The sequence below is a fragment of the Pelodiscus sinensis genome, chromosome 19 (genome assembly GCF_049634645.1).
Source record: "Pelodiscus sinensis isolate JC-2024 chromosome 19, ASM4963464v1, whole genome shotgun sequence".
Taxonomy (NCBI): Eukaryota; Metazoa; Chordata; order Testudines; family Trionychidae; genus Pelodiscus; species Pelodiscus sinensis.
This window is the reverse complement of record NC_134729.1, coordinates 8,432,925-8,450,058: the sequence shown is the minus strand read 5'-3', so window position 1 is coordinate 8,450,058 and position 17,134 is coordinate 8,432,925. Positions and strand designations below refer to the sequence as shown.

Here is a 17,134-nt window from a genome sequence, read left to right as displayed (position 1 = left end):
TGCGCAGAATAGGGGATCATGGTGCCAGCAGGGGCAGGGGAATCCTGATCCACCCTTACTCTCTGGGGCACGAGCCACAGCATGAGACGAGTGCCCCTCATAGCTGCTAGATCAGGGGCACAGATGGAGCTCCACCTGGGCCAGCCCCCCCAGCTGGAGAAGGCAAGGGGCAGTGAGAGCCTCAGGAGAGACAGCTGGACCCAGCACCCCCCAGGCTCAGGAGCCAGAGCTTAGTCTCAATACCTCAGTGTGGGTCCACTCAGCTGGCACTAGCAGCTCCTCTTCTCCCCGTGCGGGATCCAGCCCTTCCTCCTCATACTCCGTCAGGTAGTCAGACTCCTCACCTGGGACGGGAGCAAACACGGGGCTGGCAGCTGCTTCTGGCCTGGCCCCTCTCAAACCCAGCCCACAGCTCCCAAGCTATATCCAAGCCCTAGTCCTCCCACCCCCAGCCTCGCACACCTCTCCCCCTTGCTCCCACTCACCGTCAGCGTAGCCATCAGACAGGTAGTTCTTGGTTGGCTCGATGCGAGACACAATCTCAGCCAGATCAGTGAACCCCGCACTGGGGCAAGTCAGTACCTGGGGACAAGAACCAGGCTTGCGATTCCCTGGCCAGGCAGCCCTTGGCTCTGGGACACAAGGAGGAAGTGCTATGTGTGCTGAGCTGGAGAGTGGGTGGCTGGGATGCCTCTGGGAGGTGAGCACACGGAGTGGGGGGCAGAGGCAAGTCAATTCCTGGGTCAGGCTCCCACCCCATGGAGCAGAGCCCTGCTGGAACTGGGGTCTGCACTGACAAGGGAGGGCACTTCCCTGCCAAGCCCCCGGCGCCCCCTTGGAGTCCCCAGCCCTACCTCTTGGGGCACCAGGGCTGAGATGGCTGCTGTGCCAGGCACTGTAAAAACATCAGCCTGGCACAAAAGTGGCTGGAGCATGACAAAGCTACACACTGCAACTGCCCATCCCCCAGCCCGTGCCCGTAGCTCACATCCATGCGCTTGCTCTCGTAGAAGTCAGCTGAGCGCCGGTCCTTCACCATCTTCTCAATGATGTCGCCGCGGCTCCAGCCACTGAACACCACTTTGCCATGCTGGTAGCCCACATCCTGCAGGAGAGGATGGGCAGGGTGAAGGGCCACTCGGGGGACCCAGCCAGTTATGGAGAGGGCTGGCCAGGCCAGACTACGCCCGCTGCAGAGCAACGTGAGACAGTCATTTGTCCTGGACACTCCGATGCAGCAGGGGGTCTGCAGCCCCACAAGGGTGGCCATCAGATTTCCAATCCAACCCCCCCCAAGCACAGCGTCTCCCTCCCCCTCCCAGGCAGAGCCCTCAGCCCACATTAGAGCCTCGCATCCTCTCCACTCCGGCCTAGCACAGCCCCCAGCCCACACTGCAGCTTCCCATCCTCCGCATTGCCAGCTGAGCAGACACCCCCCCAGACTGGGGCCTCCCACCTTTCCTGCCCTCGGCTATGCACCAGCCCCACCCAGATGGGGTCCTGCACCCTTCCCCATCCTACCCCACAGCCCAGGCTGACTGGACTCACATAGATCTCATCGAACTTGCCGAAGTCCATGGTTTTGAAGCGGTCAATGGGCGGACGAATGTACTCACAGTAGGAGCTCGACTTTACCACCTCCAGCTGGCGCACACATGACACATAGGCCAAGCGTGACTGGATCTCTGCCATGTCAGGCACCTGTAGTTAAAGAATGGAAGGGGGGACATAGCAGCCTGGGCAGGCGGCTGCAGGAGTAAGTCCCTCCTGTTCCCTGCAGGTCTGAATTCACCTCATCCCCTCCACCCCCTTCCCACCAGCTGAGGCAAGCTGGAGTCCAGCAGCTGCTACTGGGGCATCAGAAGTGGCTGTGCTCAGCTGACAGCCTGAAGGAAGGCACCTGGCTGCCAAGGCAGGCCCACATGTTTACCTGGGGCTTGTGCTCCTGGCACAACAGGGTCTGTGACAGAAGGGATCCTGCCAGCACCTGCAGTTGTTGCTCCCCTCCTCCCCCCAAGCACAGCGTCTCCCTCCCCCACCCGGGCAGAGCCCTCAGCCCACATTAGAGCCTCGCATCCTCTCCACCCCTGGCCTAGCACAGCCCCCAGCCCACACTGCAGCTTCCCATCCTCCGCATTGCCAGCTGAGCACAGACTCCCCCCTGCAGATTGGGGCCTCCCACCCTTCCTGCCCTTGGCCTCCCAGATGGGAAGGGTTTGTGCATGGGAGGGGGAAAGGAGGTGAACAGGCCCAGCCCTAGGGGGGAGGCAACTTGCTACCCTCCATGTGTCCCTCAGCCTATAACACAGGACGGGTGGCCCAGGTGCCCGGGATGGGGTGTCTGGAGGCATCAGGAAATGGGGCAGGTCCCCCCTTGGAGGGGGTTCTTGAGCAGGGAGGCCCCCAGGGTAGGGCTCACCTTGACCTTCTGGGCCCAGGGATTGAGGCGTTTCCAAAGTAGCCACCAGCCAGAAAGGCTGTCACCATAGTTGCAGAGGTCAGTCTCGTCTTGGCTGCCCACATCAATGGCGACCACCGTCTTGGCACCCATGTTCCGGGCAATATCCGCTGGTGTCAGAGAGCACGTGTCAGGGGTGGCAGCCTGGCAGCCCCATGCAGACAGTGGCATTGCCTGTTGCCATTAGGGCAGTCCCAAGGCTGAGGGCAGCAGGGAAGCAGGGCAAAACCTGTCACAAGCAGGAGGTGGGGAGCAAAGCTAGGTTTGCAGCAACAGTTTTTCTGCCCTCATTCCCAATTGCACACGAGGCGTGCACAGGACGAGTGGGCGGGACAAATGGGGGTGGCTCTGCAGCACCAGGGACACCTTCCCACTAATACTGCCCAGCTTGCCAGGTGGGTCGCTTCCCAGTGCACAGTCCATCATGGTCAAATCTTTCTCATCCCCCTTCTGACAGCGTGAAAGGCTGGTCCAGCTCATCCAGCCTCCCCTTGCTGGCTCGGCCTCACCTGGGAGCTCCCCACCATGGCACATTCAGAGGGTGCTAGGAATCAGCAACTCATCCCATGCAAGGATCCCTGGCCAGACAGGCTGTAGCAAGATTGCCCCCTGCTGAGCTCTGGCAGGGACGTCTCATGGCAGCGCTGGGGAGGGCTCCGTACAGCTCAAGAGACAGAGCACAGCTGCTGGAGCCGTGTTCACAGCCGTCTGTCAGAGAGAGGCCTTACCCAAAGCTGTGACTGCCAATGGTGTCCCAAGCACCGTGCAGTCAGGCTCCACGGAATTGGCAAGGTAACTGGAAACAGAAGCCTTCGCCCAAGGCTGGGAGGGTCACCTGGAAGGCTGACCAGTAGCTGCACTGCATGGGCTGAAGGCTTCCCTGGGAGTTTTTGTAATATTTTTGGAAAGTGTGTGAAGGGGCGAACAAGGAGCTGAGAGAGGAGGTGTGGGTGTTATGCAAGCCTGAGGTGGTTTGAATGAACCATCCCCTCTTGGATCAAGTTGCCTCAGAGACACAATGGCAGATCACGACTGTTATAGACTGGGAGCTGAGGGGCGCACAGCAGGACAGCAGGTGAGACCAAGGGAGAAGGTCTAGGTATGCGAATGGTGCTAAGAGAGCTGCTGCCCAGCCAGACGACTGGGAACAGAGGGGTGTGGAGTAGAAGCTGCTACTAACACAGGCTCTGAGCTCAGACCATCCTGACTCCCTCAGTCCGGGAGCTCAGGTGACTAATGGAGAGGGTGCACTCTGAACAGGCTGTGTTGTGTCATTGTCAATCTAAGGAGGTAAGGTCACTCACAGGGGTCTACTCTCCACCCTCTCTGGGGAGCTCTAGGGAGAAGCAAGGGCACTGAAGCCTGACGTCTTGGAGTTGTGGAGCTCACACTTGAAAAAAGAGGAGGCTTGGGGCCTGGTACAGCACTGGGGGTATCCCGGGATTCCCAGATAGCGGGGGCTGGTGGTGAGGACCTGAATGTGAGTGGCTGGCAGCAATAGTAGGGGTGGCCCTGAAGGGAGCAGACACAAAGCCCTGGGGGCACAGGACAGGCAGTTGGGAAATGAGGACAGGGGAATATGCCTGCTGCACCGAGGGGAAGAAGTCTGGGACCATTGCCTGGCCACAAACAGAACCTGGGAGCAACCATTTCCCTGTAGGAGATGGGAAAGACCCCTCCTTGCAGGGGCTGCAGGGAGACAGGGACATTCCAGGCCCTGACAGGGCCACACTCAGCCCAGCTACTGCTGTAGCAATGGGAACCACTCATGGAGCCTGCCTACTCACGAGTTCCCTGCTGCTGAGCATCAGCAACAAAAATGGACCTGCAGAACTACACCGGTGCCATGTGGCTACAAACAAGGATTGCAGGTGCTGATGCATGAAACTGAGCCCAGCACAGCTTCACACTGCTGCAAGGGGAGCCTGATCATAGAATCCTAGGGTTGGAAGAGACTTGGGGGTCATCAAGTCCAAACCCCTGTTCAGAGCAGGACCAACCCCAACTAAATCCTCTCAGCCCGGGCTTCCAGTGCTTCCCCACCCTCCTAGGGAAATAGTTTTTCTTAATATCCAACCTAGACCTCCCCCACTGTAACTTGAGACCATTGCTCCTCGTTCTGCCATCTGTCACCACTGAGAACAGCCTCTCGCCATCCTCTTTGGATCCTCCCTTCAGGTAGTTAAAGGCTGCTGTCAAATCCCCCCTCACTCTTCTGTAGATTAAACAAGCCCAAATCCTTCAGCCTCTTCCCATAAGTCACGTGCTCCAGCCCCCTAATCATTTTTGTTGCCCTCCGCTGGATTTTCTCCAATGCGTCCACATCCTTTCGAATATGGGGGACTCAGCTTTGGACACAATGCTCCAGATGTGGCCTCACCAGTGCTGAATAAAGGGGCATAATTACTTTGCTAGATCTGCTGGCAATGTTTCTACTAATGCACCCTAATATGCCATTATCCTTCTTGGCTACAAGAGCATGCTGATTCCATAGGACCGGAGGTCCCATCCTCCAGAGTCTCTGAAATGAGCCTCCCGCAGTTCCTGCTCAGGAAGTTGGGGGCCAGGGCTAAAGGCTTGGGCCCTGGAAAAGCTCAGTATCTCCACAGGCACAGACCTGACTGTGGTTCCAGGTAGGGGCTGCCTAGGATTCCCCCAGGGTCTCTGCTCCAGGTTAAGAAGTCCTCACCCAGGCTGGGCCCAGCTCTCAGGCTAGCTCCAAGGGAGAGACAAAGCAAGGTGACACCCCACCCCCAAGCCTATTCCCCAGTTGTGTTGCTACAGGGAGCAGGCAGCAAGAATGCAAAGCAGCCAGTGGAGAAGGAACATAACATGAACCTGCCCAGCTGGCCATGGACCAAGGTGATGCACCAGCCCTGCAGAGCATGGCTGTGTCTAGACTGGCAAGATTTCCGGAAAATCATCTGCTTTTCCAGAAAAGCTTGCCAGCTGTTTACACTGGCCGCTTGAATTTCCGGAAAAGCACTGACGATCTCATCTAAAATCACCAGTGCTTTTCCGGAAAAACTATGCTGCTCCCATTTGGGCAAAAGTCTTTTTCCGAAAGACTTTTGCACAAAAGGGCCAGTGTAGACAGCACAGTAGTGTTTTCCACAAAAAAGCCCCGATCACAAAAAAGGCGATCGGGGCTTTTTTGCGGAAAACCGCGTCTAGATTGGCCACGGACGCTTTTCCGCAAAAAGTGCTTTTGCGGAAAAGCATTCTGCCAATCTAGACGCACTTTTCCGAAAATGCTTAACGGAAAACTTTCCCGTTAAAAGCATTTTCGGAAATTCATGCCAGTGTAGACGTAGCCTATGGGTGGGAGGGAAGCTCCCTCCCTGAGCAGGATCCTCACTTTGGGTGAGTTGCTGGCTTTAGCAATAACATTCCTCCACCCCCACATGGGGCAGGAGGCCTGGGCCCTAGCTCAGTGATGGAGAGGACTCTAGTGCTGCAGAGAAACCAGCGGGGGCAGCAATGGAGATATGTGCCAGGGCAGAGCCAGGCAACAGGGAAAGGAAAGCAGAGGTGCCTCCCCCAGCGGCCTGCTTCGTGGTCTGTGAGCAGCGTCTCCATTGGCGGCAGGTACTTGCCTGGCAGGTTGTTGATGTAGCCACCGTCCATCAGTAAGTTGCCATCCTTGGGGTCGCAGAGTGGCGGCAGGTACCCGGAAAGGGTCATGCTCGCTCGCACATACCGCCACAGCGAGCCTAGCCGGCAGGAACAGACGCAGTCAGGAGACGGCCGCTTGCAGGCTCTGAGCCCCGGGGCAGGGAGGGCACCCCTGCCCAGACTGGGGAGTCTGCACAGCGTAGTGACAGGCATGGCTCTTGGAGCCCAGTGGGAGACTAGCCCAGCCAGCCCTACCCCGACTCTGTATCAGGTGATGCCTTGGATTGAATCCCAAAGGCCTCAGGAGAGACCGGGAACCTGGCCTGGTTGCACAGGCTCCCAATGCCTGCCCCTGCGCGGTGCAGATTTCCTAGCTTGAGCAGCACATATCTGGAAGGGGCACTGGGATCCAGCCTGTGCCCTCAGGCCTGTCAGAACCAGCCCTTGCCAGGGAGGGACAAGCTGTGGCATGGAAGGAGGCGGTCGCTGCAGCCCAACTTGGGGCAGTCAAGGCAATGAGTGGTAGGCAAGGGCTGTGGCCTGTTGCTACCCTGGCCCAGCCTTCCAAGCCACACAGGTCATCTCCGTGGCCCAGGGCCCGAGGAGCGCATGATGCTGACCTGGGACATTATTAACATAGCAGCCGTCCACAAGCAGGTGGCTGTCCTTGGGGTCGCAGAGAGGAGGCAGGTAGGGGGGGTAAGATGCACTGGCTCTGACGTAGCGCCACACAGTGCCTGCTGGAGGGAGAGGAGACAGTCACAGGGGACGGGGACAGCACAGATGGAGAGAAGACAGGAAACGACAATGACAGAAGCCTCAGCAATCCAGATGCCCGCTGGAGCAGGAGTGCTGGGAGCTCTCCCCAGGCTGGCAGGGAGAGGGCACTCCGGCTCAGACATGGGGAGTCAGGCTGGATGTAGGAATGTGGTAGAGCCTCAAACAGGTGTCCCCCACCGTAATACACGGATAGGCCATTGTGACATGCCTAGAAACCTATCCGCCTGTTCCCACCAGAGGAGGGACCAATTCCAAATCCCCTTAGTGGCTGCACTGACAACTAGGCTTGGCTATTCAAGCTACCCCAGTGCCCTGCTGGTTCTCTCTGGCAGGGGAAGGGCTGCCGCGTGCTTACTACTTGGCAACAGGCACATGGGCATGTTGGAACCAGTGCTCGAGGGGCTGCTGGACCCTGGAGTTAAGGCAGCTGGGGAGCGGGGCTGGGCAGGGTATGAATCCAGGTGGCTGTCAGGGGCTCTGTGGCTTTTCAATGCCTGTTGGGCTGACATGCCAGTAAGGCAGTGGTCAAGGGTGCCATTTTGGGAGGGCAGGAGAGGCACCAGCTCACCAGCCACGTGTAAGCCACAGATTGCAAGCACTTTCCCCTCACATCCCATATCCCAGAGCTCGTGGCTGCTGCCTCGCCCTACCCTCCCAAAATAGCACCCCTGGCAGTGGTGCAGGGCTGGGTGTGGGCCGTCACTGGGCTACAAACACCCAACCAAGACACTGGCTCACCCCCCCCCCCCCCACACACACACAACTGGTTTGCCAGGGGACTGGTTGCTTGGCAATCCCACCAGGGAGGATTCTGCTCACCTGTGAAGATGACCAGGGAGGTACATGGCAGGTGCAGGAAGCAGTTTTAGTGTCTGGGTGCGTAGGTGGGGGATTTTGCTGCTTTTCAACATCTCAAGAGAGGCTGCCAAGGGAACCAGGTTTGGAGAAGGGGATCCTGCCTCCCTGGTGCCCTGAAGGGCAGCCTGGAACAGGGGAGCAAGTAAGCGGCCCTGTGTTCAGGGAGCAATGTTTTCTATAGCCTCAGGCTTTATTTCTCATGCTTAAGCAAGGAGCCCTAATGTCAGACAGCTGGTAGAGGGCCAGTGCGCTATGTGCTACACCAGGGTTGGGCAAAAGGGCCTCTGTGGGCTGGATCCGGCCCTGCCAAGAGGGCTGATCTGGCCTGTGGCAGCCCTGCTGCTGCTCCTGCCTCCAGGCCAATCAAGACCTGGAAGCGAGGGGGGAAGCACGCAAAGTATCCTCCTGCCCTGCAAGAGGCTCAGCACTTTGAGTCAAATGCCAGCTACTGCTCAGCCGGCAGGTGACTAAGTGAGGTGCCTCCTTGCAGGCACTCTCCCCGCCCCCAGGCTCTGATTGACCTGGGGGCAGGAGAGGGAGCGTGTGAAGTCCTCGCACACCGCCAGGGGCATGGGCACCTAGAGGGAACCACCAGCTGTTCAGAACAAAGGGGGCAAAAACTTTGCACACTCCCCCACCCACAGACCAATCAGGGCCTGCGGGCGGGGAAGCACAGAAGTGTCCTGGCCCCGGCCAGGGGCCACTTCAAAAATGTCTGAAGTAAACCCCCAATCAAAAATTATTGCCCACCCCTATGCTACACCTTGTCTGGAGCCTTCGAAGAGGGGACCCAGCAGCTCACCATTTTGGAGGGGTTTGGGAGAAGGCATTCAGGTTATTCAGGGTATGTCTACACTGCAGAGTTTTTTCAGAAAAATGGCCATTTTTCTGAAGTTACGTCTACACTACAATTGCATTCTTTCAAAAAAAAACCCTGAAAGAACAGAGGGGTTTTTCCGACATTGGTAGGCCTTATACAAGGAAGAAGCCTTTTTTCAAAAGAGTTCTTTCGGAAAAAAGGCGTGTGTGGATGGGGAAGAGGGAGTTCTTTCAGAAGAGGAAAAAGCACAGGTGCCCTGGCGGCCACTCCCTCCATAGTAATCACAGCTGAAATGCAAGATAGCGTCCAACCAATGTGGACACTATCTTTCAAAAAAGCAGATCGCTTTTTCGATGCGCTTTTGCTGTGTGGACGCTCTCTTTCGAAAGAGATCTTCGGGAAAAGCTTCTTCCAAAAGAAGCCTGCAGTCTAGACATAGTCTGAGGGAATCTGAGGGATAGGCAGTGAGCTCAGGAGCTGACGAGGGGCTATGAAGTCACAGGGCCCAGGAAGAGAAGCTAGATAGCGGGGTGCACCCCCAGAATATACCTAAATGACCCCAAGTTGGGGACTAGGACTGGAATCAGCTAAGACCCTGGGAATCCAGCAGCTAAGCTGCCTTCGCAGCAGCCTGGTGGGGTCCTGGCAGGGTGCACCAGACTGGATTGGAAACAGGGTGCAGTGTGATTGAGCTGAGCTCCCCCGGAAATAGGCTGCCAGGGCTCAGAGCTGGAAGCCCAAGTGAGTGCTCTCCTGTAACCCTGAAGAACCCCAGCCAGTGTGACCAGAACATTGAGCAGATGGTGACTGGAGCAAGCCCAGGGCACACACTGGGAGCTGCTGGTCCAGGAGACTGAGATACATACTGAGATGGTGCAGCAGGGAGGTAGAGCCTCCCCTCCATGGGCTTCGGGGGAAGGGTTTTCATTATTGCCTCTGGATGCCAGCTGGGTAGGACAGCAGGGTCCTGGCAGGGAGGAGGCCTCCTCCTGGCATCTCCCCAGAGAGAGCATTCACTCACACACACAAACGCACAGCGGAGTCAGCCCTTCCCCTTCCTGCCTGTGCTCAGCGAGTTAGGGATGAGTGGGGGTTAGTTGGCATTAGGACAGACAAGCAGGCAGAGCGAGAGCCAGGCAGGTACAGCTGCCAGGGTGTCTCATGGATGGATCAATGTCCCAGGTGAGATCAGGCACCCGTAACTGACAAGGCACAAGATGAGGACGAAGGGCAGAGACCTACTTCCCCGGAGAGCCCCCCACCTGCATGCAAGGACAGAGTGTTGTCTCTTGTCTGCCCAGCCTTGCCACACAAATTCCCCCACCTTCCCCTGAAAGCCCCCAACCACCACCTGAGTGCAGGGACAAAACACTGCCCCTTGTCTGCCCAGCTTTCCCTTGCCACACACCTCCCACCTACCTCCCCTGGAAGCTCCCAGCCACCCCCACCTGAGGGCAAAGATAGAATGCTGCCCCAGCTCCTCGAACTGACCCAAAGCAGCCCTGCTACTGCTAATAGGTCATCCAGCTGGCCCCATGGTCAGCCGTGGCAGGCAGGATGCAGAGGGATTAGTGAGATCCAAAGCCCCATCGTGTGTTCTCCCCACACAATCAAGAGTGGTGGGATTATCAGGATTAGTGAGTAGCAGAAGTGTTACAAGCAGGGAAGTGGGGAGGAGCCGCTCAGTGACCAAGGGGCTGAGTGTGGGGATGGGCAGGGGGGGCCCCATGTGCACATTGCTGTGCTGGGGATCCCTGCCTGCAGACTTGCTGTGGCCCCCAGCTCTGACCTGGAGCAGCATCAGCATTTCTTGGGCTTGGGTTCCGCAGGCCCAGGCCAGCCCTTGCTGCTCCGAGGTCCTGCCTCACCCAGAAGGGCAGGAATGGTGTCTGGCTGCTTGCAGATCCTAGGTCCTGATGCCAGGCATTAGGGAAGCCAGCAGCTCCTGCTGCCTGGGGCACGGGCATGGGTGAAGGAAGCCCCCCCGGCCTGGTGTTCAGCCCAGTCAGCTCAGGCTGAGTGCTCCCTGCAGTGGTGCCTCCGCCCCTTGCTGCCCCAAGAAAGCACTGCTGTGGAAGGAGACTGTCTCACAGAGCCTGGTTCTGCCTCTAGCATAGCCCTGGTAGCAGGGCCCTCATGCTCCCCATGCTACCAACAGCATCTTCTACCATGGCCGGGGGGGGGGGGCAGATAAGGGAGGCAGTGTCTCTTATTTCAGCTCATCATTCTTAAACCCACAAGGCCAACGAGATGGCCACGCCCAGCCCAGCCCCTCGCTGTGTTAGTGGATGGCTTGGCACAGTTGAGTGGCCCATGCCAGTGGATAGGGGCTCGGGGTTACAAGCACAGCTTTCGGGAGGCCAGGGGCACTCTCTAGTGGGGGTGTCAGCTCCCTTCTTTACAGGCATTGGCTCAGCGCCTGAGTGCCCAAAGGTCAGCACTGCTGAGCTCAGGCCTGGCACAGCCATGCAGACCATGGCCATGCCCATCGGACACACACACACACAACAGGACTCTTTGGAGAGTGCCAGCAGGTACTGAGACAAGCCAACAAGGCCGATTACTTCGGTTCCCACACATGTGCTGCGCTGCTGGCTCAGGGTGGGGAGCAGGCTCATGAGAGTGGGCCTAGAGAGCCAGACACCTGGGGTACGCTCCGGGCATGAGCGCTTACCGTCCTTGTGGACCCGCATGGCTGAGGCCGTGATGTCCGTTGTCACGTTGAAGTAGGGTAGCCACAGATCCTGCAAGGGCACAAGGGGCTGATCAGAGACATGTTCAGGCCCAGGACGCCGCTGTGGGGCTGTGCAAAGCACCATGCCCCCTGGACAAGCCCAGGCTCCAGGCAATACAAAAGTGGCATCACTCCAGGCTGCCCAGCAAGAGGCTACTGTGAGTGTTCTGCACCAGGATCCCTGTCCAGCTTCTTGGACCCACCTACCTCAATCTGTTTGTCTTGGAAGACCTTGTTGATGCTGGTGTTGAAGGCTGAGCCAGAGAACATGGAGGTAATGGGGTAGGTAAGGTCCAGAACTGTCTCAAACACTGAGTTCATGCTCTGCAAAAGGAAGGCGAGGGGTGACCGCATGGGTGGGGCACAGCCCAGCACAGGCCGCACTCAGTCCAGGCTCACAGGGACAAGCAGGGAGGAATGTCGGGGAGCCAGCCGCAAGCCAAACCACATGGCCCTGAAGTGGGATGGTGCCCAGACACAACCCCTCCTCTTGACATACCAGCCCCATGGGCCCCATTTACTGTCACTCCAGTTATGGAACCACTGGTGGGGGTGTGGCATGTCCTCCAGCCAAAGTGAGCCCAGCACCAAATGCCAACTAGCATAACAGGTTGTTACTGGAGATGTTGGGAGGCTGCAATTCCCACTGGACCCCCCACCACCACTGCACGCGCTTAGCAGCACAATGCTGAGGCACATTGGGGGGGTGCTCTGCTCCAAGTCAAGCAGGTCTCCCAGGGCCAAAGGCAGCCTGCAGCTCTGCCTCTGAACCCACAGAGCTGCACAGCATGGGCAGAGATGCCTGCAGCAGAGAGCCTGGAGGGTCAACAGGGCCCCTCAGGCACACTGGAATCTCTGTATTGCAGTTGCTGGTGGTGCAACCCAGTGCAGCCCTGGGATTGACAACCAACAGCTGCGGAGAATGCTAGGTCACTGAGTAGCAGCTCTGGAAAGGGCTGGTTTGGGGAGTCCTCCTGCTCCCACCCTCCCAAGTCTGGCCCTGCCCCACAGCTCACCTCCCAGCAGGCCTTGCCCTCACCTTGGCCCACTCGCGGGCACGCTGCTTGGTGCGCACAGCACTGCGCTCCTCTGCATACAGAGCCCCGATGAAGGAGCCAATGGATGTTCCCCCTATCAGGTCAATGGGGATCCCAGCTTCTTCCATGGCCTTGATCACCCCGATGTGGGAGCAGCCCCTGTGAGGAGAGCCAGGGGTCAGAGCCCAATGGCAGGCAAGGAGCCTGTCCTGGGGCCACTGTATTGGCCTAGAACTCTGCAACCTGCCATGGAGCTGCCAGAACAGGCAGAGGGCAGCAGGTCACTGTCCCAGCTCTTACCGAGAGGCAACATTCCTGGGCCTGCAGGGACGTGGGGCTGGGAGTCAAGATTCCTGGGTTCTATCCCTATGGAATGCTGGGCTGTGAATACCCACTCTCCCCACGGGGAGCTAGATTGCCCCAAGATGCAAAGGAGTGCCACAGGAATGCCTGAGGCCCTACCTGGCCCCTCCTCCTCCCAGCACCAGGGCAATGCTGTTGCCGGTCAGGACCCGCGCCAGACGTGAGAAGTCACTGTGCCGGTCGGCGTCTTTCTCAAAGACCTTTGCGTACATCTCCCTCTGCAAAGCCAGGAGTGAGAGTCAGGCAGGTGCCACCTTCCATACAGCACATGTACCCCCAGAGCCCGCTCTCCCTCATAGCAACCCTTCTTTACACAAAGCCCCCTCAAGCCCCCTTACAACAGGGACTTTGCACCTCCCGCTCTGAGGTCTGATGATGCCAACAAGCCTGAGGCCAGCCTGGCATAGGTCGTATCCCAGGCTAATGCCATGGTAGGCAGCAGAGACACCAAAGGGACCAGACTAGCCTGGGGTCTGTTCTGAGAAAGCAGCTCTGTGACCACCCCAAAGAGCTCATGCCTTCCTTGGCAGAGACAGCTTGGCCAGGTGGTAACATACTGCACCAGCCCAAAGGGCCCTGGGGACATGAGGGAAAGTACCAGCTTATTGGGGCTCCGGCGGGAGAAGACGCGGCGTGGGCACTTGATGTGCAAGTGTCCTGAGCACCAGCTACGCATGTTGAGCCACTCAACGGTGCGAGAGGGGCTGGGCCCATCCTCCCGGTGCAGCAGAATCAGCTGCTTCAGGGCACGCACGGCTGTGTTCTCCAGCATCTGCTCCAGCTGCAGGTACAGAACAGGGCCCCCTGCTGGAATGAGCCATCTCCCTGTAGAATAACCCCCTTCCCAATGCACAGATGCCCTTCCTCTCCCTCCTCCCCCCACAACTTACCTAGCCCCCTGCCCCTGCACAGCCCTCGCAGCAATTTCTCCCACCCTAAGCCCAGCCCATAGCTCTCCCAGGATGAGCTCCCTTCCCCTATGGCACACACAGCCCTCCCCAGCGCAAGTCTGGAGGGAAGCAGTAGAAGGGAGTTAGAAGTTGGTCAGATCCCCAGACCAGAGGGGACCACTGAGACCTCTGCTTGACACAGGTCAGAGACCAGCCTCCAAGGCTTCCTAGAGCAGATCTTGTAGACCTGTGGCTCTAAACCTTTCCAGACTACTGTGCCCCTTTTAGGAGTCTGTCTTGTGTATCCCAACAGTCACCTCACTGAAAATCTACTTGCTTACAAAATCAGACATAAAAATACAAAAAAGTGCCCCAGCGCCACTACTACAGAAAAAGTGCAGACTCTCTTATTTTTACCATATAATTGTAAATCAGTTGGAATAGAAAGAGCGTGCTTACACTGCAGTGTACAGTAGATAGAGCACTTTAAACTAGTATATAATCTGTATGACATTTTAGTTTGGACTGACTTACAATGCTAGTGCTTTTTACGTAGCCAGGTGTAAAACCAGGCACTAGGGATGCCAACATGTAATCAGTTAATCTTGTCAACTACATGCATTCCGCCGCCCCTTGCTGCCTCTGTCTTTCTCTTGTTATTGCTCTCTGGCTTATGCCCCTATCAGAGGCAGCAGCATGGGGCGGGGAGGGGAGGCTGATTCACAGCAGCCTCTGTCCGTGGCAGCCCAGGGACCCTGCGGACAGAGGCTGGTCCGTGGCAGCAGCTCCTGTCCATGGCGATCCAAGCTCTGCCCGGACAGGGGCTGCTGCCATGGACCAGCCTCTGTCTGCTGCGAGCTCGGATTTCCCATGGACAGGGGATGCTGCCACCTTGCGCTACTACCTCTGATACAGAGGCAGCAGCGCAAGGTGGCAGGCAGATGATTTGCACAGGGAGCTGGTTTTTAAACTGGCTCTCCTGGCAGACTGGATCCCACCTGCCACTGATAGAGAGGCTGCAGTGCAGAGTGGCAGGGGGCTCCCCGAGAGTAGGGCTGGGAGCACACTGGCTGCCAGACCCATCCCGGGGACCATCAAATAGTCATGTAACTGTTAAAATTTCATGCAGTTACACAACCATTCAATTACATGATATCTAACATCCCTATTGGTCACATATCTAGGTAAGCTGATGTACCCCCTGGAAGATCTCTGTGTAAACCAGGGGTACACATACCCCTGGCTGAGCACCACAGTTTTAGACAACATCCCATCTTGAATTAAAAATGAGAATCCACCACAACCAGTTGTTCCAATGGTTATTGCTCTCTGGCTTATCTCCACTCTGACTTGGTTTAGCTTTAACTAAAGCCCAGCAAAGCCACAGAAATCTGCTTTATATCTGAGGATGTGGATATCCTGGCCATGGACTGTCGTCTAGCTCAGATGCTCATACAGATGTCTCCACACAGGGCTCTGCAGCACACACTTGCCCAAAAAGAGTGGCTGTCCCCAGCCCTCACGATCCAGCTTGGCTTTCAATCCCACAGCAGCTGGCTGTGGTGAAGTGGCACTGGTACTAGTGTGATGCTATTGGATTCTGGTAGAAACATACAAATCATTGTTGCAACCACTGTTATATGTTTGTACGAAATTTTGTACAAAGTAGGCCAAGTAAGATGTCTATGAAAAGCTTTGATTTGCTAATCCTGTTTATACTATTCATAGGCATGTATCACTTTTATATCTGAAGTTAAGAGCATTGGCTGTGTACTTGTATTTCAAATGTGCACTTCTGGGAGACATCAAAAGGAGGGCTGGGCTAGCCTACTGTGAAAGGGTGGCTAGTCAAGCAAACAGCAGCACTTCGCTGACAATGCACCTCAGGTGGTGGCAATCCACATTGATGAGCTTTGCTGTGAGCGCTCAGACCAGCATGTAAGCAACGGCTGCTACCTAAAAAGGGACGGAGTATGCACAGACAAATTCCATCTTGGGACACAAGGAGAACAATGGAATTCCCTCCGCATGAGCAAGGGTATAAAGAGGGCACTGAGGGCTCCTCCATTTGGTCCTCATTCTGGCTAAATCACCTAGGAAGGATCACTGCAATGAACTGAATCCTGAAAGGACTGATCACCCATAACAAAGGAAGTATTCCAGAGACTGGTTGATTTCATCTCCACTACAAGCCTGCATCAAGATCTCTGCCATTGGTAGATGTACTTTGATTCCTTTAACAATTTCACTCTCAACCTTTTCTCTTTCCTTTATTAATAAACATCTGACTTGACACACTTTGTACAAGAATTGGTGCAAATATATAACAGTGGTTGCAACAATCATATGTATGTTTCTACCAGAGTCCAATAATGTCACAGCTAACCTGACCATAAGATCAGAAAACAGAGAGACTCCTGCCGAACCAACATGGAAGGCAGAGAGAGATGCCACATGGACTTTGATAGAGGAGGTAGAGAGGCCACCGGACCTAAATTCAAAGAGGTAGCACAGAATGGACAGAACAGGTGCACAGGAAGGGTGCACTCCCCTTCTGGACGCCCAAGACGAGAACCGCCGCCACTTGGCTGCGTATGACCGCCTGGTAGACGGTTTCCTACTACTTAGGAGCACCATCTGTACCTCCTGGGAACATTCCCTTTCCGGTTGGGTCAGCCACAGATAAACCAGGCTGTTAGGTGGAAAGAGCTGAGAGTCGGGTGAACTATGAGGCCCCTGTCCCAAGGTTGGATCAGGAGATCCCGAACTGGCAGGAGCGTTATAGGCTCCTCGCTGAGCATATCCACCAGGATAGGGAAGCAGAACAGTCCCTCAGTGGCCCAGGCAATCAGGATGACCAGGGACCTGAAGGTCTTGACCTCGGCCAGAACCCTGGGAATTAGAGGAAACTGAAGGAAAGCATAGAGGTGCCCGCCGGCCATGGCACGGTCATGGTATCCCCCCTGGAGTGTTCCCCCAGCCCCAACAGGGAGCAGTAACTCTGGCACTTGGTGTTGCATGCCGAGGCAAACAGGTCTACTAAGGGACAAGCCCACCTGTGGAAGACCTGATGAAGGGCTGAATCCTTGAGAGACCATTCGTGGGCTCCAAAGGACCCACTCAGAGCATCGGCCAACAAGTTTTTGCACCCTGGCAGGTACTCTGCCTGCAAAACTATGTCATGCGCTATGCACAGGTCCCAGAGCCACAAAGCCTCACAGCAGAAGGGAGGCGACCGCGCTCCACCCACCTGTTGAGGTAAAACACAGCTGCCTTGTTGTCCAGGCGGACTAGGACAGAGCGGCGAGAGAGCTTCAACAGGAAGGTCTCGCAGGCTCTCCTGACTGCCCTGAGCTCCCGGACATTTATTTGCAGAGCCCGCTCTGCAGGGGACCACAAACCCTGGGTTCTGTGACACCCCAGGGCTGTGTCTAGACTGCTTTTGCGGAAAAACTTGCCAGCTGTCTTCACTGGCAGCTTGAATTTCTGCAAGAACACTGACGATCTCATGTAAGAAATCAGTGCTTCTTGTGGAAATACTATGCTGCTCTCGTTCGGGCAAAAGGGCCAGTGTAGACA

At 56.6% G+C, this 17,134-nt stretch overlaps 1 protein-coding gene across 15 annotated transcripts in view; it reads right to left on the bottom strand.

Moving 5' to 3' along the window:
• PNPLA6 (patatin like domain 6, lysophospholipase) overlaps positions 1 to 17,134 on the bottom strand; it is a 62,714-nt gene that overhangs the window by 1,737 nt on the left and 43,843 nt on the right. For 7 of the 15 annotated variants that reach the window (XM_075902097.1, XM_075902102.1, XM_075902101.1 and 4 more), the window contains 12 exons: positions 13,264 to 13,446; positions 12,765 to 12,883; positions 12,305 to 12,461; positions 11,473 to 11,589; positions 11,206 to 11,275; positions 6,694 to 6,813; positions 6,055 to 6,171; positions 2,420 to 2,568; positions 1,549 to 1,701; positions 989 to 1,105; positions 486 to 582; positions 244 to 344 (listed from right to left, as the gene is read on the bottom strand). In XM_075902097.1, the coding sequence (XP_075758212.1) occupies positions 244 to 344; positions 486 to 582; positions 989 to 1,105; positions 1,549 to 1,701; positions 2,420 to 2,568; positions 6,055 to 6,171; positions 6,694 to 6,813; positions 11,206 to 11,275; positions 11,473 to 11,589; positions 12,305 to 12,461; positions 12,765 to 12,883; positions 13,264 to 13,446 (1,500 nt within the window). Of the gene's footprint in view, positions 1 to 243; positions 345 to 485; positions 583 to 988; positions 1,106 to 1,548; positions 1,702 to 2,419; positions 2,688 to 6,054; positions 6,172 to 6,693; positions 6,814 to 7,672; positions 7,837 to 11,205; positions 11,276 to 11,472; positions 11,590 to 12,304; positions 12,462 to 12,764; positions 12,884 to 13,263; positions 13,447 to 17,134 lie in introns of those variants that run through there. The other 8 variants (XM_075902099.1, XM_075902103.1, XM_075902105.1 and 5 more) reach the window with 8 other exon arrangements.